Source organism: Anolis sagrei, chromosome 4 (genome assembly GCF_037176765.1).
Source record: "Anolis sagrei isolate rAnoSag1 chromosome 4, rAnoSag1.mat, whole genome shotgun sequence".
In the NCBI taxonomy this organism is placed as follows: Eukaryota; Metazoa; Chordata; class Lepidosauria; order Squamata; family Dactyloidae; genus Anolis; species Anolis sagrei.
In genome coordinates, this window is record NC_090024.1 from 170613337 (window position 1) to 170637319 (window position 23983).

The following is a 23983-nucleotide window of genomic DNA, read 5'->3' on the forward strand; positions in this document are numbered from 1 at the left end:
GCACCAATCAGATTTTTTTTTAAAAAAAAAAAGAAATTTTGCATGCATGCACATTTTCCAATGCATTTTTTTCTCACACAATATGCCTCTCTATAAATATTTTTTGTCTCAAAAATACAAATTTCTAACACACTTTCCTTCAAAGCTCTAGCAGGATCTTATTGGCTGGGGAGAAGTGAGAGAAAAGTGATGGCTTAGTTCCAATTTCCTGAGCATCAACCCCCACCCCACCCCAAAAAAACCCAATTACCACTGCCCCTGATTCCTTTCATTGGGAGGAAATTAATCTACATCTGTTGAAAGGTTGATATAGATCTGTTGTTGTTGTGGAGGTATTTGGAAAGCTGGGAAGGTGAACCTGAGGTTCTCATAGTGCAGCTAGACCAGCCATTGAGCTTCCTGCAAGGACACAGAGGGGTTCTGGAGTTGGATTTCACTCCCTGAATGTGGGCTTTTCTTTCTGTCTTTAGCTGAGATGATCTCAAATGTCTTATGGCATCTAGGATGCTTTCCAATAGATTTCCTGGACTGTATTCCTTGAGACTGGAGGAGACAAAATTTATACGCTATAGAGCTTGTTAGTTTCATCTCCAAATTGAATAATTGATTTTAGTCTTGTAAAATCCCATTTCTCATATTCCTGTGATACATGAACCATAAAAGGAAGGGAATCTATAGACATTCTCCAAGTTTTGGCTGGAGGATCTGAGTTCCTTCTGATACAGTCTGACAAAATGTGACCACCATGGCTTCTTCATAGTCAAGTGTCCTCAGACATTATGAATTAGAAGTATACTAAATAATCAAGCTTTTAAAAAAATCATAACAGTTATTGTCCTTGATCCTTTTTAGGAATAATAAAGACTGCCTGAAATACACGAAGGAGACTTTTAAATAAGTACATACTGTACTCGCAATAATCTTCATATTTAAGGATGTTGGTAATAATAGATGAGACAGTGTATATATCATTTTCCTAGCAAAATTAAGAACACCCTGAGGCCATACCTCAAACCTAATGGGCTCAGTGAACACAATGTGGTGCCAGTTTCCCAGCAAAAGTGCTACTTCCAGACATTAATCTGGCACAAGAAGAACTGCAAGTTATCCAGAGTTCCTAGGAAATTTCAGAGGGACCTCAGATGTTTTTGATATGTGGACAGTTGGATCGGGCTGGATCTGGGGCAACACAGTGTCAAAAAGACCCATTGCTGTTTTGCTGGAAAGATCAATGAAATTCTAAAAGATAGTAGGATATATGTATAATTTATAACATCCCCTATATTTTGCACCAATTCAAGGAAAATAATACGTTTCTTGAGAAGTTTTAAGAGTTTTCATTACTGCAAATGTGCAGAATCCAGAGGCCCAAGAAATGTTCTATTTGAGATCCAGTTTTTGCTCCTTTCACTCTTTATGAATACTACAAATCTATCAAAGCCAATAATCCCAAGTGAAACACAGAATTTATTTTCTAAGTATCAAAACATGTCCAGTTTCTGATATCTCTGGATTTCTCCAAACAGTAGATATGTGTATTAAATACATATAACGGTATGGGATCTTAAATATAGCGAAAAACATCTCTCCTATTTGTATGAAGCCAGTACTTTATTTCACAACAGAGTATATTATTATTATAAATAATCTTAAACTCAAGTCCCTACAGTCATACTTTTCTTAGCACCCTGCTGAAGTGAAACACCTATGCAACTATCAATAAAGCTGGGGGTTGATGTTTGGTACCTGTTGTGAGATCAGAACCTTCAAGCATTATTGGAACTAATACATGTAGTTTCAGATCTCTGTGAAAATAGACATTCTTTTGTCATAAAAAATGGCAAAATAGAGCACCATCCATACAAAAACCACGAATTACTGTCAATTTGCTAGCATTGTACAACCAGCTTTCTATCTCCACAGGGGGGAAAAGTGAAATCTTGGGTGTTTACAACAGTATGGATAGCCATCCTAACAAAGGAAAATTGCTTTCATTTTGACAAGAGCTCCAAATGCAATATTTAAAAATGAGGGGGGGGGGGGTTATTACAAGAAAGGTTACATGAAGCATTGGTCTAATTCTGTTGTGTGAAAAGCAACCAAGTTACAGTAGCACTTACTGGCTGTCAATGTTCTGTTGGAATACAGACATCTCAAGATTATTCAGAGGCTTTTCCCCTAGTTTACCTAGTTCCATAGTTTACCAATGCCAAGGTCCCCCTTGTCACCTCCAGCAAGTTTTATTTTGCTCCTTGTGATTCATTTTCTTCAGTGGTATAGCCAGATTTAATAATTGTACCCAAATCACTGTTTCTAGAGAAGTGTTAAGTGCTTCAAAACAACTCTTTGTGGAGAATGCCCAATTTTCCATTCTTTTCTTTTAGTTTCTTTTCTTTGCCTTGATGAGTAATTCCAGATCAGAAGATGGATTTCTTTAAAAATATATTGTCTTTTAATAAACTTCAAATGATTTTAACTATGTAGATAGTTGGATAATGGAATTCGAGCTGTCTTACCATTATTTAAATCAATGAATCTTGAAGGTCATGTAAGTGGTGTTCTGCATGGGTTTTGAATCTGTACTAAGTTTAATAATTTGTAAATAAGTTGAGCCCCATTATTGGGAAAAGGGCAGTATGTAAGGGAGGAGTTGCAGTATGGAATTAAGAACTGACTATAATACAGGTGAGACCTGTGTGGTCCTCAAGATGTTGGAGTACTCTGGCTTCCAGAATTCTTCACTATTGGTTGTATTGGACAGAGTTCCTGAGAACTGCAGTCTAGCAAGATCTCAAGGTCCACATCATTCTTGCCCCTGAACTAATACCTTATTTATTATCTCTGTTGTACCATCAAATCTACTGCGCATCTCAATTTTCAAAAGCCTGAAACCAAAAATAAAAATAAAAAAAGGATTTTCTGCCAAATTTAATGCACAGCAACAATAAGTGCACTCTGTAATTTGGCAAAAAAAAAGTGTGCATTACAGTTGCTGTCTGCTCCCAATTCCTTTTTTAAAAACAAAAGTGTTAGACCTCCAAAGATTGCAGTAATGGAAAATAAAACCTTTGGGGTTCATCTATTCTGTAGAATGAATCCATGTCCTGGCTGAATGCTATGGGATCATGGAGGCTATAGTATGGGATCATGGGAGATGCCAAAGAATGCTGATGCCTGACCAAACTACAAATTTCAGGATTGCATAGCATGGAGCCATGGCAATTAAATTAGGGATTATGTCCCTCAAATAAGAGCTCCAGGTGCTCCTGAAGCAGTTTCCCCTTTTGCTTTGGCTCAGCGCTAGATTACCAGATTATGTTAATCTAATGCACACCCTAATTTTAGCAAGGTCATTTAGCCAAAAAAGGTGAGCTTTAGAATCTAGTGAATAGGGGTGGTTTACCTAGTGCGACTCGCAATGTATTCATATATACATTTCCTTAGAAATAATCCCAGTTAAATTCACTGGGACTGCAGTTTGTTTCCTAGGTAGATTTCAGGTAGCATGGAGAACACAAAATGTTGATGTCTGGATGTTTGGTTTCATAAATGGCAATGATTTTTGTTTCTGTCCTTCACTCTCCCTTCTTTCTTCAGTACTTACCATCCAGTCCAATACCACAGTTTCTTTTATCCCTTTGTGTTATAAAGTACAGCACCAACAGATGTAGTTCAGTTGCCATTCCCCATGTCTCTCTGTTTATCCATGCCTGTCTTTGCAGTAGTTCATTACAAGCACATTGCTGTGGACTCTCATCCCTTGTCTTTGGACTCCGCTCAATACTGTGCATATTCTTGTCCTGAGATTTATGTCTTGCATTCAGAAAAGGGCTCTTAAATCAAGCAGGCTGTTAACATCTTCAGCTCTGGGATCCTTGGAGATAAAATGCTGGTGTTCTAATAGATGATTCATGGCTGGTCTTGGAGGGAAAATAGCCTCATTTGTGCAGCAGTGTCCTCTGTGGAAAGGCAGCATGTGGCTATGATTCTTTTATTCATTGTCATTATGTGTGATAGCATATGTGTATGAGAGAAAGATGGTTAGATTTTTTTTAGAGTTTTAAGTTTTTTGTTGCTTTTTTGAAGCACAAAACCCCTATTTGTGTCCTCTCTGCATGTGTAAGTTTTACCCAGTAGTCCAGGAATGAGTGTACTATCTTTGCCCTCCTCCCTCACGTAGCCATCTGTCCTACTTTATAAATGACAGTCCTTTGTTTGAAGGGTTATCAAAGAAGAATTCTCTCTTTGAAGGCACCCTCTGTTTGAAAGGTTATCCAGTTATCCAACTCCAGTTTAAAGATTTTTTTTTTAAGAAAAGCTTGAATGTGTGTTTTTATGTGTGCCCTCAAATCACCCCAAGAATGTGGGAGAATTTTCTTAAGCAGGCAATAATCAGAAGTGTTTTGTCAGTTCCTTCCTCTGCAACATAGCCCACAATGCCTGGTAGAGCAGACTTGAAACTGCCATCCAGATTTAGCGTGTCAACTGATTGGTGTTCCTCACTATGGTATATACTGTGTTTTATTTCTGTTAGTACTCTTTTTCTAGAACTGCATCTATACTTGTAATAACATTGGCACATTTTACACAAGCCTGAGCCTTGTTTTTTCTTGTTGTCCTTTATATATTTCCTTACTTCTTCAGTTTAGAAGTTTGGAAAAAAGTTGGATTTTAACACCTCAAGGTGACCTTTTGTTGATACAAGAACTGCTCCATACACAGATGGTTCTCTCTGAAATGTACAGACATCTCCACATACATAAAGAACTGAAAAGGAATTGGGCAGAGTTAGCAGGCTCATCTCTGTTCTTCTCCTCACATGTAGAACTTTTAGGTGAAAAGGCCCGAATGGGACCAAAATCCAACTGCCACGTGTGTTTTCTATCCTGAGTTTGGACAATTGACATGGCATGACTCCATTTTACGTGCTATGAATTTGTATTGTGTCACTAAAAAACCAGCTGTTATAGACATGATTCTGGGATGCATTTTCATGAATGGAAGACATTCACTCATGGAAGCTATACTTACCCAGTTTCCTAAAACTCCTTTCCCACATTTATACAAATGCTCACCCCCTTCAGCATCATTCAACCATGTTCTGTGTAATTTTTCAGAGGAAGGAAGGAAGAGCTACATCTCCCTCTGCCAATATTTTTCCCTTGACTGTATCATGTCACTTTCTCACACTGTTTTCCTGGCCTATATGGAATAGTCTGAAGACCTCTCTACCAGTTGGGGATTTCCACTTTCTAGTCACTGAAAATGGTACTGTAGCATACAGACATATTTTGGTTATTTAATTTTTTTTAAAAAAAATCTTTTAAAAAGATAAGACAGAGTTGAGACTCATAGGGTGTGTCTATGCTGTTGAAATAATACAGTTTGACACTATTTAAAGTGAGTATAAATGCTGGTAATGAAGATGATGAGAAACGAGTCAGTAGATACTGCACTAGGAGACTAGACAGAGCTCCTCAGTTACAAACACATCTGACTCATTACTATGGAACCTTGAGATTTGTAGTTTGGTGAGGCACCAGCACTCTGTGGCAGAGAAGGCTAAATACCTTTTAAAACTACAAATGCCATGATTCAATTATTTCTACAGGGTAGATGCACTCTGAAGTAACCTTAGTAAGTGTTCAAACTTTCAGTAATCAATAAACAAACACACGGATAGATGTGGACACTATCCCTTATTATTACACATGGAATTGAATGTTCTGAACTGCCCCACCATATGTGGGCAGCATTGATACCATAGAATTAACATTGATCTCATAGAATGAGCATAGCTTAGCATTGACTAGAGGAAGTCACCGAATTTACATTACCTTCTAATTTTGGGTTTGATTTTTTTCCCCTTTCCACAAAACTTTATGCATTGCATACAGAAGAGGTTTTACAAACCTAAATCCAGCCCTTTTGCTAACGGGTATTTGCGAGATAAGTTCTAACGTCTTCCTTTTTCTCATCCACACAGTTCTAATTCTTGCCATAATGCAATTTTTCAGTTTTCCTAGCTCACCAAGGTGAGTTTTGAGGATGCATGAGGAAGGGATCCAGGTGGAGGGGAAATTGCTCCTTTCAGCAGATAGAAGCAGTTCCATTTTCTGGAAGACTCTATTGGTAGCTGGGATACTTACACTGTTAATTCCATATGAGATCATTACAATTGTATTTTCCCTGTTGGCAGAGGCGGCCCTAGGTAATTTTCAACCGTAAGCAAACAGTATTTTGGCATGCCCCCCCTCCAACCAATCATTGATATATATATTTTATGTTCCTCATGGGAGTTCTGTGTGTCATATTTGGTTCAATTCCATCATTGGTGGAGTTCAGAATGCTCTTTGATTTTAGGTGAACTATACATCCCAGTAACTACAACTCGCATATGTCAAGGTCTATTTTCCCCCAAGAGCGCCTCAAGAGTGCCCCTGGGCAAAATCAACTATACTGCGAATGCTTACTTTGCGTAATGGGTTGAGCCGCCCCTGCCTGTTGGGCACCTAAACTGACTTTATATACATGTATATCTTTATGGTTCAATGCTTGGTTTACCCTGTTCTTTAATCAGAATCCATTATTCCACTAATAATCCACTCTCAGGAAATATTTAACACTCTGATGTCTGTGCATTCCTGCCGGCACATGTTCTTCCACCTCTTCGTGGTTCTGGGTTGTTACATTCTCTTGTACGTCTTCTAGATCCACCTTGGCAAGAAGTCCATGGAGCCCAACAACTCCAGGTACCATGTGCTGGACCAACTGTGACACAATAATTTCTTATTAGAAGCAAAAAAGGAAGCATCCATCCATACCTCCAGAATTTGGAATGAGGGTGGTGAGCACACAGGCTCCAAACTGTGGGCAACTACTACTTTTATCATATTTCACCACTGCTTAAATTAGCTAGGGCTGATGGGAACTGGAGACCAATTACAACCTGGAGAACAGTCTCCCTGTTTTCAATGTAAGACAAAGCAAAGAAATCATGTTTTTTTCCCCCCTTTTCTTAGTTGACTTTGATATGCTGGTGGGAACAGTGATAATGGCTGACTTTCAGTATTGCAGTTATGGATCCTTAACATTTAGCTACAGATCTGGAACTGTTTTCTATTCATTAAGACTATGTTGTCCTATTGTGAGGACACTGCTGCCCCAGTTGAGCAATGGAGCCCCATGCTCCCCATCATGTGATGTATCCTTATTTCTGGTGGGGTTCCATTGCTCAACTGGGGTGGCAGCATCATAGGATGCTGTGCTGCCAGCATGGGAGCCTCCACATCTTCCATTTGGAACAAATGGGTTACTGTGGGGACAAGCCGCATGACAACACTTCCCCATGTGTGATGGGGGAGCATTGTTGCTGGCCGGGATGGGCGCAATGTGCCAGGATTGCCTCGCTGGCCTGCCTATTCACCACAGAGGCTGGCGAATCAGCACAGGGGACCTCATCAATGTGATGAGATCCTAAAACTACATGAATGCCACACTAGACCACCTTAGGAGTCAACAGATACATTAGGCAAAGCAGATCCATTCAACTCCCAATTAGGGTGAAAAGAACCCAACATTTCCTGTTTCCTACCAAGTGATGCTGTGATAATCAGAAGAAAGACCCCTGCACAATATCTCAGCCCTGCTCACTGGATACATAGGTATGGGATGCATCCTTCTCCTTGCACAAGCTAGAAAGACCTCTTTTTCCCAATCCAGCTACTGGCACTTTATTTGTACTAGAAGGACAATCAAGGCAGAAAATTTTACTTAGTTACACATACATAATTATATAATGTGTGTGTGTGTGTGTAATTATAGTGCTAGAATCCTTTCAACTCCTTTTAGAATTTCTGTTATCGATGAGCTGGAAATTATTGTTGCCTAACAGAAATGAATTCCAGGAAGGTCACAAATATTAGTCTGTTTTAGATTTTTCTGTGATTTTAGGGAAATATTTTTTTAACTATTTATAGATTATTAAAAATTGAAGGTGTTTTTTGATCAATTCAGGGGGCGCTGTGCTTTTAAACTTTGAATTTGTTTTAATTGTTTTTAACTGGGATTTTAAAAAGTGTTTATATTTAATCCTGTTTTAATGTTTGTCTATTTGTATATTTTAAATGGTTATGCTGATTCTTTTATGTTAAGTCACTTCAGGGGAAATAAAGCAAGGTATAAATAAATATTAATAATAATAATAATAATAATAATAATAATAATAATAATGTCTTGAAATATATATGATGAAAAATGATATAATTAAGTCTTTAAGGAAGAAAAAAGGAACAAATGTTCTTGCATCTACTTATTTTTCCTGACCTGGTAAATTCACAGCTTGTTCTTTATATGTAGTCATGACAGGGAGAATAAAAGTTATTTCACAGTGAGGGAGGTTTTTAATTGCTTTAAGTTCTATTATTATTTTCTTTTTAATTTTTGTATAAGGCTGTAAAATTTTGAGGCCTGGAATAGGAAAAAAGGTGGGGAAAATGATGATGTGGTCATCTGTATTGTAGAAGTGAGAGTGTTTAATTTGACACTTCCCTATGTGGTTTTCAAGATTATAGATTTCATATTACAATACAGCTGACTATGTTCACAAAGTGGAAGGTTGGGAAAGGCTAGTTTAGTGGAACTAAAGCAGCAGTGTTGGGGCATTCTGGAAGCTGAGTTGAAACAAATAAGACTGCAATCTCCACTTAGAATAAGATAGTTGTGAACAAGGAAAACATATTTAAAGGGTCTAATAATGAGCAGGGGTAGCCAACTGTCTGGAATAAGTCCATTTTGTATGAAAACCAATAAATGATACAGGATAGAAAAACATCTTGAAAACCAGCCTGAAGTTCTACTGAATGGCTAGATGACTAGCCTCATCCTTCATGCAGTTAGATGGATCAAACTTCACTAAAATAAATGAGTAAACATGCGCAGATTTCCTTAGGAAGAGGCTGAAGAATTTGGGCATTAATATTCAACTGACATGCTTTGGTTCTGTCTTTGCACTCTATGGCAAGATTTATGACCCTGAGACATTTGCTACCTCTAAGACCTTCTTTGCTTAACCCAGTTTACTTATAGTAATCACGTGAGTTGTTAATTTTATTTCCTTTCAGCTGCCTAGCATGTAGGCACTAGAGAGAGGCCCTGATTGATGGATATAGATCTAAAGAGGTACCTATTAACAATGGCCAGGTGGTTGTACTCTGCAAATGTTTTCCTTTTGTTATTTCATCTTACCTTCCCGCATTGTGGTTTCACATGCTGGGCCACGAGCACCATTCTGGCACTCACAAATGCACTTGGTCCCAACCATCATGGCTTCAGCATTGTTATGGCATGGGCCACAGCGACAGGCATTGAAGTCAAGTAAATATTGATCCAATGCCCTTCTCAGGTTCTTCCTTTTGATTTCCATGTTGGGAAGCTGGGTTCTATGCAGTATTTCATGTATAGGTTGCAGCTGTGAAAGGGAAATAAGATTAATGGGTCATTACTGTTGTTTTTACACAAACCTATAGACTAGTTAAACATAAAATATGAAGTGTATAGTAGTTTGAGCATTAGACTAGACCTTTGGAGGCTGGGGTCCAGATCCTCACTTAGCCATAGACTCTAAATAGATAACCTTGAGGAAATTGTTCTCTTGGCAAAAGCAAATCCTCTCTGAACAAATATTGCCCCCCCCCCCCTTATGATACATTCATTGTAAGATTGCTATAAGTCAGAAATGGCTTGAATGCATAAAAGAATAATAATAACACCAACAATCTGACATAACAGAACAGCCAGTGGTAGAACCATTTCAGGTCATGGCAGGTTACCAGGTCAGAACCACATCATACCCTGAGATTACACAGTCCAATCTGGAGATTTACCAAGAAATGGGCCATCACTGGTGATACATATTTTAAGATAGATGTTAGAAGTGTAGTCCCTGCTGACATCAATAAGCATCAACCACAATTGAACAGAGCATATTCAAATCATCATCATCCAAATCTCAAAATGAGGAAAATTTGATATATGCATACTTTTAATGCTCTTGTCAAGATTCCTCACTCTCATTCTGAAGACTGGAGAAGAGCATCCAGGTCCTAAAGATCAGAAAACTCTTGCCACTGGTCATGCCGAAGTCTAACGTTAATACACATGGCTTGGACTGAGCATCAGTTGCTGTTAGAACTTCAGTTCTTAAACGATGGCACAGGAATTATTTTTGTAGCTGTGTAAGGCAGAAGTGGCTGATGGATGATCTGAAGACTTTTCCTGACATACACCAGTTCAACTGACATAACTGGGTGTATCATGCAATGTGTTATCACCACAGCTATAAGGGCACAGCCCTCCTTTGCATCCAAGGCAATGCAGACCTTAGCCAGGCTCAAAAAATTGGTTCTGATCATTACACTGGAATTCATTTTAATGATAAAAGTAACAAGAGAAGTTGAACTGGAGCAAGTTAAGATGCAGTTGAAATCTATGCTAATTGTGAACCTAAAGTCCTAGCCAAATATTTTCTAGGACACAAGTGTCAAATTCAAGGCCCATGCCATTTTAGGTGACCATTCAGGTACTGGACTACAACTCCTATATTCCTCATCATTACACTAGAGCTGATGGGAATTATGATACAATAACATCAGGAAGGTTGTCCTTTGCTCTGTTTTGTAAGGACAGTAGGGTTTGAATGTAGATACAAAGCTTACAATGTCTCATGCTAAAATGTCCTTTAACATTTTGTCAACCTCAGAGCCACAAGTACTGCTGGGTTGTAATTCCCATTATCCTCCGTCTACATGGTGGATAATCAAAAGTGATGAGAACTGTTATTCAATAATATCTAGGGACCCAAATTGGATAAAAACCAAAGAACCTCAACTACTATGTAAAAATAATATATGGTTGGCCCTATTGATCCATGGTTCCTCCTTCCCTAGATTCAATGGCTTTTGAAGGCAACCATAAGATTGATGCTGCCCTCAATGAAAATGTTCTAGGATTTTGGGAATCATGTGTTGATAACAGGCATTAGGAAACCCCATGGTGAGTTATGCATCTTGTCTGGCAAAGTGAGTGTAGATGACATCAGAACATTGATTATGAAGATGCTTAGAAACAAGACCTAGAAGCTGCACTTCAGTAAGAATGGACTATTTCTAAGCATGTATTAGTTTTTACATTAATACTACTGCAAATGACACTCAGTGAATCTCTTGGCACGATCAAGATTATCCTGGAGAAATGGCTACCTGTGTGAAAGAAAGGCATTTCTGAGCCTTTAATGAACCACTTCTGCCATGTCTTTTTGAAGACATTCAGCCATGGAAATGAACTTTTATACTGCAAGAGGCTTCTTAGGCAAGAAAATGGGTTATCGCATACAAACTACTGGCGTATTGCACAGAACAGTCTGTTTACCATGGTTTTGTTTCCTGTAATTCACAAGGACATTAGCAATTGCCACATAAAAGTTCCCACATGGCCTTGAACATTGAGGTTTTGAAACAATATTAGCACAAGACACTTTAGCAAACAACCATGTGTCAAGATAAGAGGATATCCAAGTGGACATAAGTAATTATTGGGTGCTTGAATCCACTCCAAAACCATAAGCACTAGAAGAGCTTCTGAAGCAGCCATTTAAAGGTTATAGACTTGGCCACAAGCAAGCAATAGTGGGTTTCACCCAGAATTAGTGGAGATTTGTGTAGAAAACACCCAGAAACTGCTGAGAGTCATTTCTCATTATCACAGATTAAAAACAACTCCCCTTCCCTACACCACACTATACATGCACAAATTTCCTCAAACAGGCTGCTGTTTTCCATCAGTGCTGCTTATCACATAGGCATATTCTGCCTCTAGCTGATATTTCTTGCCATCAGCTGCCAAGTCAGAAATCTGATTTACTTTTAGTCAAATGGGAACCAAAAAAGCTTCCTTTCTTTTTATAAAGGCTGTGTTAGAAGATCTCCTCCTTTTTTCCTGAGAGTGACACAGAACTTCAAGGATGAGAAGGCCTTCAGACTGTAAAGAGCACCCTGCTATGAGCCACATCCCCAAACAATCTCTCTTGTAAAAAGCAGCAGCATACTTACAGAAGAGGCAAGAAATGTAGAGGCACTAAAAGGGCAATACCTGAGAATCACCGCCTCTTGCTATCTTTTAGCCCTGTTCTTCTCTCCCTCTACCCATTTGTGGAGTACTACCCACTAATACAAAATGTATGGAGATTCAAGTAATTCAAGTTTGTTGATTGTTGACTAAAGTGCAGCAGCCTTTAAGTATGAAAAAGTGGTGGACTATGACTCCGCAGAGCAAAGTTTGAATGCTGGCTAGGTTATGAAACTCATGGGGTGACCTTATGCAAATCACACTCTGAACTTCAGAGGAAAGCAATGGCAAATCTCTTCTGCATAAATCTTACGAAGAAAACTCCATGTTGGAAATGACATGAAGGCACACAACAGCAACAACAACATATGTCGGTGTTTCATTTTTGCATCTTCCCACTGTTTATATAGTTTCTTCTACAGAGCTGTGTTGGTGGTCTTTAATAATACAAATACTTCCTTTCAAAAGGACAACCTTTAAAGCTTTTTTTCGACAAGCCCATTGCTATGATGTGATGAATTCAAAATTCAGTGTTAAGAGTTAGACTCTGAATCGTTTCTTTTTTGCTTTGAAGTCGTTGCTTTTTTTTAAAAAAACTATTCTTTCATTGTGAAATGGAGAGAAGGTCAGCAGATCAGTGGCCCATTACATTTAATCCTGTTCTAAGATGAAATCACAATACAAATATAAAATGATCTGGTCTAGTACACTTTCAATCCTTTAGAGATGTGGACTTTCTACAACTGAAAGAAACAGCTTACCTCAAAATCAATAACAGCAGGATTAAGTTTTAATGACCTCCCCCAGTAACGGTATGCATTAGCACTGGAGCCTTCCATGATCCTGCCAATTGATGCTGTGTCTCCACCTCGAACCCGGGAAATAATATCCTCTATAACTGATTCGGCACTTTTTTTGTCTGGGAAGTTGGACAATGGAATAGATTAGTGTTCAGTTCTAAGAATTCATTAGTTCTGTCAAAATCCATTCATCAAGGTGACTCTGGGGAGGGTACTTGCCAGAAACAGCTATTCCAAGAATATTGCCTCACTGAGACTAATACCGGAAAGTCAGCAAAGGAAATTTTAATGCTGTCTTTGTGCTTGTGGGTCTAGTTAAGAAGGTGAGAGTAACAACAACAACAACAACAACAACATATTGTCAGAGGTTTTCACAACCAGAGGCACTGGGATCACCACCCAGAAACCACGTAGCAGTAGCAGCAGCAGCAGCAGCAGCAACAACAACAACGCCATTACATTCATAACCCTTTCATCTCAAGGTTTAAAACTACATTAGAAATCCATTCACAACTTAAACTTTGTAATAAATACTATATGATGATGATAATCAGGGCTGTAGCCAAGGGGGGGGGGGAAGGTGGTTAACAGTTCAACCCCCCCCCCCCCCCCCGGTTCAGGTGTCAGGTTAAAAAAAACTGATTTACTCATGCATTGGTTTTAAACCTGACACATTGGGGGGGGGGGGGGTTGAACCCATAAACCCACCCTCTGGCTATGGCCTTTATGATTATTATTATTATTATTATTATTATTATTATTATTATTATATGAATAAAGATTATGTACACAAATAGGAAACCATTGTGAAAGCTCAGCTCAGAGGCTGACCTATAAGCCAACATTGCTCTCTCTTTCTCTCTCAAATGTTAGTGGATGAAATGCAAATTTAATCATACTGAATTTACAATGCTACATTTTAAAATAGATAGGGCATGAGTTAATCTGGCAAGGAGTAGGCCCAACCATTATTCATTATTTCATCAAATAGTATATACAAAGTTAACTTATTCTCAATTACAACTATACAAGGAAGCAAACCAAATATAATATGTACATACATGTCTCTTTCCTTTGTTCTCTATTTCTTTGTTTTTACTCTCACTTCCAGCTTTATTAATACAACTAGCTGCCACATGTTGAATATCCAGTCATTACATGCTTTTGCATTAGGACTAGAATAATTAAACAGATACTGATATAGCATACTTAAAATGAAATCCTCATCAGAAGATCCAGACAACAGAGTCCAGCGACTCCTGAGACTGTCTCTTGTCAGCTCTGATCGGTTTTGTAGAGCTGAGCAACTTGAACTCCTCCAGAAGTTCTGTCATTGCAACTCCTATCAGACCAATTCAGAATTGGTAAAGGGATGAGGGGTGCTGCAGTTCAGCAATATCTAGAGGGCTTAGAATTGACCCTCCCTACATGTTAGTAAGACAGATATCTGCACATTGTGACTTAGTGAGTGCATTCAAGCAATGCTGTGGTGATCCCATCCTTACTTTCCCTTTTTATATGAACTGCAAATATTTGATCAGTAGTCAATGCAATTAGCAGCAGAAGCAGATTAACTCTTGTTTATAGACTACTTCTGCTATAAATTCACCAGGCCTCCATGGGCAAACCCCTATCTTGCAGCCTCAGCTTGCCATCGCCAGTGTGGATATGATATTTATCTTTCTGGCTTTCCAAAGAAGAATTAATGTCCAAATGTGCATGTTCACAGCTGCCACGAATATATGTACATAGCCATGAAAGAAACCCAACAACACAGGCAATTGTTTCTATTGGTTATTGGATATGAAAGGGGTTCTTAATCTAGTCTCTCTGGTCCCTGTCTCCCCTGTTGTGACATATCTAACCTAGCTACATGCAAAATTAGATATCTGACAACATCAGAGTATGTCTGAGGAAGCTTGGCTCTGATTAATATAATTGCTAAGTGAATAGAAAGAATGATTGCTTTGGCCTTACATCTTGCCCATTTCAAGGAATGTCTTCTTCCATGGGGTGGAATTGAAATACATTGCAATAGCAGTCTGGATGATCAATATGCAAACCAATCCTGTAGCCCCTTAGAGACTGGGACATGAAGCTTATGTTCTCTCAATCTATAAGGCACGTGAACAGTGGTTTTCAACCTGTGGGTCCCCAGGCCTAAAACTCCCAGAAATCCAAGCCAGTTTATCAGCTGTTAGGATTTCTGGGAGTTGAAGGCCAAAACATCAGGTTGAGAACCACTGACTTAGAAGATCCCTTTGTGTACCGATCATCTGCAGTGTCAGCACATACACACCAACCTCACTAACCCTGGCATTTAGGATCTTCCAATGAAGCTGTGTGCTTGATTTCATGTTATGGGAACCAGAGTCTTTTCTGCTGAAACTATAATACCATAGAACTCTCTCCTTAGATGATCATTTCACTTTTTTCCTGCTAGCCGCTCTTAGGCAAATTTTGTTTTCAATTGTTCCTTGAAAGTTCAGCAATGTTGTGTTGCTTTTTTACTTTCATTCTCATTCTTATGCTGTTGTACAGTTTGCTCATTTTTGTTGCCGCTGATTTTTGGAGTTCCCTTTTGCTGCATGTTTTTAATGTTACTTCTTATGATTTTAATCTTATAACTTGCTACTATGCTTTTCCCTTTGCAGAGCGGTCAGCAGCAAAATATTATAAGATTAAATTCTTCTATTCAACATGCTTGCTGATCATAGTCATTGGGCTGTGTTCTTTCCTCTTTCCCTATCCATTTCATTCTATTCCTCTCTGTTTGGGCATTGCTTTAATTGTACAGTGAACACTGCGTTGCTTGCTCCAGTGATTTTAAATATTTTATTTCTCTATCAATGTCTTTAGCCAGTTCACACTATCCTCGAGACATTTTTAGAAGTGTTTCTCTGCCTGACATAATAAATAACCTATCTCGATAATAAGATGGTTATTGCTACCTGTTATATACCACCCTCCTACTTTTATTTGAACCGTCTCTGTTCCATTTGTCCATTCATTTTTATTAGCAGGGTTCCTTCATTCCTGGCCAATCAATTTTCTATGCCATTAATTTGTAGGAACGTTTTGATGGTGCACTCATAACTTCAGGGTTTTTTAGGAAAAAAAATTTAAAGGATGGGAAAACCCTCAGAGTAACTTTGAGGCAAACTGGGACAGATTACTGTAAAGACCAATATATTTTTCATACTTCAAAAATGATGTGTTGTTATTCATTGCTTAAGAGCATTGAGTAACATACAAACATCCAACCTACAAATGACTCACAGGAAGTGGGAGAAATCATCTCCTTGGAGGGAAAATTCACAGGGGAAAGGTGTCTCAACTGAAACTTTCTCATCAATCCTTGTTTCCACAATAAGCCATTTTTTTCAAAATTTAATTGTCACGGGGACAGAGAGTGAGGTGAAATCTTCTGAACAGGGGCACAGACCACAAAACAAACACCACATAGGTGTTAACCCCTATGCTGTCTGAAACTTGCATATGTGTTTGTTTGTGTGTGTGCATGTATGCATGTATGTGTGTGGCTAGAGTTACACTTAAAAATGTACCTATTCCAACTTACATACAAATTCAACTATTGTTGTAACTTTTTTTTAGTTACAACAATACAATGTTGTAACTTTTTTTTTAGTTAAAAAACCCCTACAGAACCAATCTTGTTCGTAACTTGATGACTGGCTGTAGATGATTGTTAATGCGTTGCTTTTAATTGTAAACACAATGCATTTCTCTTGCTAATAGGTTACTTCTTGATTGGATTAATATAATGATAAACCAGTGAGAAATGTTGGGAGCTACAACAGAATAATATCAAGATCATGACTTCTTAAACTTTCCCACTCAGGATCCCTTTTGGCCCGTGATCCCAAGTATAGAAACTATATAAAAATAAAACATTTGCTGACAACAAAACAACATTTTCAAGGTTTCCTAAACAGGCTGATTTTCCTTCTAATGAAGTACAACTGAAGCCTCTTTTTCAGAATCCACTGTAAACACTGTAAAATAGATTTGTGGAAATATCTGATACAGACATTAAGGAGTTCATCACACAGGTAGGAAGGAAGTGGGGGAAAGCATTGGGAAGAGGGTGGCCAGCCATCCCACTACTTTCCCTTTCTTCTTCCCACTTCCCCCTGCTTTCTGGAATCAGGAGTCTGATAACACCCATCTCCTGAAAACTGCAGCAGTTTGCTTTTTCTTGTGCCTAGAAGCAGGCCCGTAGCCAGGATTTCGATTGGGGGGGGGGGGAGCTGATTTTTTTTCAGGGGGGGTTCAGGGAGCTGAGTTTCGGGGGGGGGGGCTGAGTCTGAGTGAAAGAGGGTCTAGCCTAGCAAACCTTTTGTATCATTACCCCAATACCCCCATGCATATGGGATATATTGAGTATGGTGATCAGATCATGATATGAATAAACATAACAGTTTAAATAATGCACCAGTTAGGCCTTTTCGCAAACCACCATGAGAATTTTGGGAGGAGCTGAAGCCCCTCAACCCCCCCCCCCAGCTACATGCCTGCCTAGAAGGAAGGACAAACTAATGCCCCTCCTTTTTTCTCCTCCCTTTGGATTTCATGGAGGAAAAACATAGCTGAAGTAAGTAACGGAAGTAAACTGGGGACAAAAGGGGTGTGTGGAAAGATAAGACAGAAACTTGAAAAATTAAATGCAAATGAAAAAGTGGAATGAGAGTGTATTAATTAGGTTCATCCTTTCCAAAGTGGGACAGTTGGAGGATATACACTGGTATGAGATTGCATTACAATTGTCTGGAAATGTTTTCTACCTTTGTTTTGGCTTGCTTCCTTATTACAGAAATCAGGTGATAGCTTGGCACCTGCATCAACATTTGGCGCTGGAGTAATTGTCAAACCTATTGATAGTCCAAAACACTGGTTCACTGTGTTGCTATTCATTTCTGTGGAAAGAAAAAGGAAACGTTGAAAAAAAAACAGATTTATATTTAAGTATCATACAGAATGTGGAATCCAGAAACTCACAGCCAACATTACTACTGATAATGCAGCATCCAGGCAACTTCACCAACACCAGTGGAATATTATAGGCTAAATGTATACATCCCATTTCTGGACTTTTTCTGCAGTCAGCTTCAAGAAAGATTTATAAGTAGTTTAGGAAGTAGTTTAGGATCTGCAAAGGTTCCTCCCTATTAATTTTGGCCACTTAAAATACAACTTAAGCAAGTGCCCAGAACTTTACAATGAATGCCTCAAGATATTGACACACTGATTGAAGAATTTGACCTGTGGTGTAGAAAATGGTAAAAGATGGCACCTGCAAGAAAACCATCAAATGACCTGGAAGCATATCTTGTTTGGAATAGACAGTTTTTTCCTAATGTAAAGAAACTTTTCAGATTTCTGCAATATTGCCAGTGTCAGCAGCTACAAATGAAATGTCATTTGAACACATACATAAGAAGCACAATGGGGAAAGAAAGACGGATTGAACGTGCACTCTTGAGTGTCCACCGAAGTTTATCCATGGAGCCTGATTGCAGTCAAAGTGTATTGAAAGTGTGTCAAAGAGGAAGTTTTCAAGTGTTTCCATCAGACATTGTGGTATTTGTTTGTAACCATAAATTACCAATTAAGAGTCATTTCAGATTATTTAAGACTTGAAACTTTGTAATTAAAATACAAAATTGATTTAATTAAGTCTATATAAGATATAGAATGAATCATCTAATTTAAAGTGTTTTGTGTTATGGACCTACTCTTCATGATTCATTTAAAAAATGTTTCAACCACCCCTCCTCCCCAAAAGAATTCTGGCTATGGGCCTACTAAAAATATATTGAATTCAGAATCATCCCAAAATAAATAGAAACAGATGTTCCCCACCATGAAAGCTAGCCTAGGTTTCTGTAGATTCCAATGGAAAAGTAATCTGAGAGAGGGTCCCAGCAGATTCTGTGAAATATTATCCAGTGTTTTGACACATAGCAGATCCCAAGCTTCACCCTCAGCTTGAAATTTTGCCCTTTTGAGTCTCTGAAGTCTGCATGTTCTCCACTGAGCAGTGTTTGGTGAAATGTACATGGCAAGCAACTTGTTTGAAGTAATTAGACATTAGATCTCCTTTTTCAAGTTGACTGCTCCCAATAAAAGTTACTTCACCACAACTAATAGAACTAACTCTTTAAATTGATACATTTATATTAATTTACTCCCCACTGACAATCCATTGATAAATCCAGTAGTATCCAATTGCTTGTACTTAACTATCCCATGAGTGTTAACACCACAATCGAGTGAAATTTATTTACTGTAAGCAAAAGAAATGAGTGCTTTCTCCCACATAAAATTGAAGTTGAATTATAGTTGATTAACTGATATATGATTGTGCCTGTTAAGTAATTATTTTTCAACAAGGGCTTGTCAATAGAATTTGTTAGTGGTGCCACAAGCAGGTTTCAGGTGGCTCAGTGTTTGAACAATGGCACATGATGGAAGCAGCAAAATGATGACTGCACAAAATATCGGTGACCTGAAAAAGGAACCAACAAGATTACTTATCATCTGATGTAATTCCAAGAAGCTAAATATGGTCAAACATGGATTTTTGCTCCTATTTTTAAACCATTAATCATCACTTGTGGTTGTCAAAAATGTCTCCAAACAAAGGGTATATACAGTAATGTATGTACAGTATAAATCTCTGTGGTCATAGCTCAACCTTATTGTACACACATACATGCAAAAGCACTGGAGAACTCATGACCAAATCCTCCAGTGCCATTAATTCATCAGTTTGAATTGCTCAGTGCCCTAGAAATATCTTTGCTCTTTGAACTATTTTTTATCTTTGATAGGAATGAAGTATGGTGCTTCTAAAACTTTGCCAGGGAGGCTTAGTGGTATAATTCTCCCTAGAAACAGCTTCTAGAAGTGATTCCTTGGATTCAGATAAATTTAGTTATATAATACTTTGCTCTTTTTATTTGAAAAGCAGTTGACAATTTTTTAGCTTCTCTGTTTCGTTCTTTAATAAACACATTGGATTGGAAACTGCATCGACCTGTTTGTTCCCCTCATACTTTTCTTCACCCATCAGTTAGCTGCAGAACTTAGAAGGTTACTTGGAACAAGAATGATTCTAATGATGTGAAGAAGCACTCCATGCCAGAACATTAGCATTATGCTGCTGGGTTAGCCAGTGCAGTGTTCTGCCAATAGGTCAGCTTTGGTGGCTTTCTGGATTCTCACATATCTGCAGGGGCGGCTCAACCCATTATGCAAAGAAAGCATTTGCAGTATAGTTGATTTTGTCCAGGGGTGCTCTTGGGGCACTCTTGGGGGAAAATAGACCTTGACATATGCGAGTTGTAGTTACTGGGATGTATAGTTCACCTACAATCAAAGAGCATTCTGAACCCCACCAACGATGGAATTGAACCAAATATGGCACACAGAACTCCCACGACGAACAGAAAATATATATCAATGATTGGTTTGAGGGGGGGGGGGGGGGGAATACTGTTTGCTTGCCGTTGAAAATTACCTAGGGCCGCCTCTGCATATCTGGCACAATAACTTTTACTACACATGCAAAGGGATCTTGTAGTACCTTATAGACTAACTGAGAGGACAAAATTGGTAACATATGATTTCATAAACATCAAACTCATCTACACATAGCACATAACTGGAGCCAATCTGGAGTATGAATACTCTGGACTGTCCCCACTCATATCCATCTTGCAGCTGCGGCAGAACACAGTCCATGCAGTCTTGCAAGGCCAATAATGGCTTGGTCTCTGGTTCATCACCCTATTTTACAACCCACCTTCCTCCTCTCTGGTTTGTAGCCAACTTTGCTGATATCAGCAATGGCTAGGAGTTCTAGGCCATCTACTGCAGTGATGGGGATGGGGCAACAAAGACCTTTGCAGAACCAGGAAAAGAGGATGGAGTTACTAGCCAGTGTGGCAGCTGACTGCTTTGGATTTGAACTGTTTGTGCTGTCCCCACCCTAAAATGTGGGGCTGCTCTCGAATGTCTACAAAACTCTGGAGCATCCCCCTACCTTTGCTTAATGTGCATTTGAACCAACTTAAATTACTTGACCCTGGGTTAAGGACTGTTCATTAACCCGAAGAGCAGACAAGAACATAGGAGTGGTGGCAGTTATGACCTTCTTTCCTGATACCACTAGTAACCAGAGCTCAGAAAAGATTTTCTGAATTAAAACTCCTGGAATCTTCTGACCATATTGCCCATGCTGGCTGAGCTGTTCTGGCAGTGCAAAATCTTTATTAATCTTTGTTTAACATTTTCTATTATGAAGTAAGTTGAATTATACTTATTCCAGGGCATCTGGGCATAGGAGTATAGTTCCAATGCTGCAAGTAGGTATTACTGACTGCCTATGCAAACGTCAGCAGCTATGCCTCTTATCTGATTTTGTAGTATTTTATTCGACTATCCATGCTGGATATCAGCTGTACCCATCATCAGTATTCTTAGGGGAAAAAACCAAATAAACCCATAATTTTGGTGAAAACATTTGCTTTCATATTCTGGCAGTAGTTAAACAAATGGCTGACATTCATTGAGCCCCAGATTGGCTTCTCCTTCTTCAACATAGTACTTAACCATAGCCCTGGCTTGATAAATGTGTCCTCTTTTTATGGTCTGTGCTGTGGATGAAAATTATGCAAGTATCCTACATAAAAATGAAAATTATCTCTCTTCAGGGACACATTTTTTGTCTGTTTAAGAACTTCATCTTCTTCCCTCATTCTAACAGGGCTGCCTTTGTTGTGATAAATCACATAATTTCTGAAATATGGTAAGCAAAGTATAAAGTAAAAATGATGTCTGTGTCTAGATGTTGCTAATTCATTCTTCCTCTTCACTTGGCAGTTTGCTTCCTGAATCCTTTTTAGGCAAGATTGTCCCTTTATAATTCAGATTCTGTATCTAGGAAAGATATCCTCCCATAAAGATTAAAGAAAAATACATTAATAGCCTGATCCTGCAGTCACTATTTATACTCCAGTTGGCTCCTGGGCTGGGATTTTAGCCTAGCAAAAAAAATTTAACCATCTGTTTTCATGGCCACAACAACTCAAAAAACTTACTGCTATGATCTCCATCATGCAAGTCTTTGCACAAATACATTATATTTTATGTGTGGCTGGGAGTAGTAGTAGATAGGAGGAAGGCATTTCCAGCCTTCTGTATGAATCAAATAAACCCAGATACGTGTGTGCATTCAAATGCACAGTTAAATCAGAATATATTCTTTGGTATACCTTGGTACATCCATATCCATAATCTGTTGTATGTGTTTCAGGTTCAGGGCCATTTGACCCAATTTGTAGTCTAATAAGACAATTCTCTACCCAATTATGGGACTTTTGTCCCTATAGAAAACAGCTCCCTGGAAAATTTGTTAAGCAGAGAATAGCAACCTTGATAAATAGGCCTTTCAACCAATGATCAGGTCATAAACAGTGCTGGTAATAATAAGTATTACTGAGGGCTCTTGTCTGAATAGGAGATGCAAAAAGAAAGTCTAGATATGAGAACATCCCAAGGTACTATACAACCCAAGCCAAGAAAACCTGATAATGATTTTGATAGGGATTTCCAAGATTTAAATTTAGAGAAACTACCAGATTTGTGGAAAAATGCATGATGTCTTGAAGATTAAACATGTATATTTAAAGATGTATAATTCAATATCACAGAGAGTCCATAGTTGCTAACAGTTGCATGGGGCTGCATACATTGGCTATACAAACTTCCTATTTGAAACTGTGAAAACGATGTTGAAAGAGGTTGTACAGATTTGTATAGGAAGGGTTTTTTTTTCTGTGAAACCAAGCAGCTAATCCACCTGACTTTATACATTTGATAGGTGGTTATCATGTTGTTGGTATAAAAATACTAATTGTAAAGGAATAATTCCCATTTGGCTCATCAGAAAAATAATCCCTCCAAGATCTCACTACCAATCCCTTTTAATATGATATTTTCATTTGAGTTAACTTCAGAATCAATCCCTCATTGATTACACAATATCAGGAGTTGCCTGATCTTTCCATCCTCTCTACATTCTGGTGCACTCATTATGAGGCTCTCCTCCAAACTGTCATCCCAGCATAGCTATTGTAGAGGTCGATGAGTTTGAGGGATGCTAGGCAAGGAAGATCTCTACCACCACGATCTAGGGTCTTCTTACATAAAAGCAGCAGCAATGGTTCACTTGCCCTGTACACTTGCTCTGTTACACTCCAATCTTTGAGCATGCCACTGTTGTGGCTTTCAGGTGGGTGAAGGACTGGCAAGCAATGAGGGTAACCACCAAGTGTGTTCTAATAGCTGTCATATACAATGCAGTCCTCCTGCCAGGCCTCCTATAGGCTCTCTCAGAGTTCCAGAAGATGCCATTTCCATTGTGCATGTATTTTGGATCTTAGCCAGTGAAGAACCCATTCACTCAATCTTCTTCTGCATCCCATAATGTGCTTGGTGGGTAGGGGGTGGGATTTGAACTGAGAAAGCAGGAATCCTCACCACTCCATTTGAAAACCCAGGGGAAAATCATAAAGGAGCTTTAGGAGGATTTTTCTCATTGGGCTTTTCAGTACAAAAAGAATCCTTATATATTGTTGGTCTAATTAGTTCATTGACTGAGTAAAGAATAATAATGATGATTTGCTGAACCAGTATAGAAATGACAGCTGACATCTTGACCAAGCCTTTATCGAGTGAATGCTTGGAGAACCTGCAACTCAAGATAGCATTTCAGCAGGCCCATGCATGGTTCAGAAAGAGGTGTCAGTGATAACATACTGTGCCTGCCTATAGTCACCAACTCCTATTGTACAGGTTTATAGTCTTCCTGTTTCCTTGCAGACATTTACTGTCTTCCTAAATCACTCTAACCTCCAACAATCGCTTTCTCTTTTCTTTCCCTGTCACAAGTCCCTGTGCCTAACTATTTACTAATATTTATAAGTAAATCTGCTTCAAAGAAGACTAAACCTGTTTCTCTCTGTGCTAGACCC

At 38.6% G+C, this 23983-nt stretch overlaps 1 protein-coding gene across 3 annotated transcripts in view; it reads right to left on the bottom strand.

Moving 5' to 3' along the window:
• Positions 1-23983, bottom strand: part of C8A (complement C8 alpha chain) — a 74483-nt gene that overhangs the window by 27107 nt on the left and 23393 nt on the right. For 2 of the 3 annotated variants that reach the window (XM_060773579.2, XM_060773580.2), the window contains exons 8-11: positions 17729-17860; positions 12885-13042; positions 9247-9469; positions 5681-6771 (exon numbers count right to left, since the gene is read on the bottom strand). In XM_060773579.2, coding sequence (XP_060629562.2) covers positions 6620-6771; positions 9247-9469; positions 12885-13042; positions 17729-17860 — 665 coding nt within the window. In that variant the 3' untranslated portion in view covers positions 5681-6619. Of the gene's footprint in view, positions 1-5680; positions 6772-9246; positions 9470-12884; positions 13043-17728; positions 17861-23983 lie in introns of those variants that run through there. The other variant, XM_067467868.1, reaches the window with a different exon arrangement.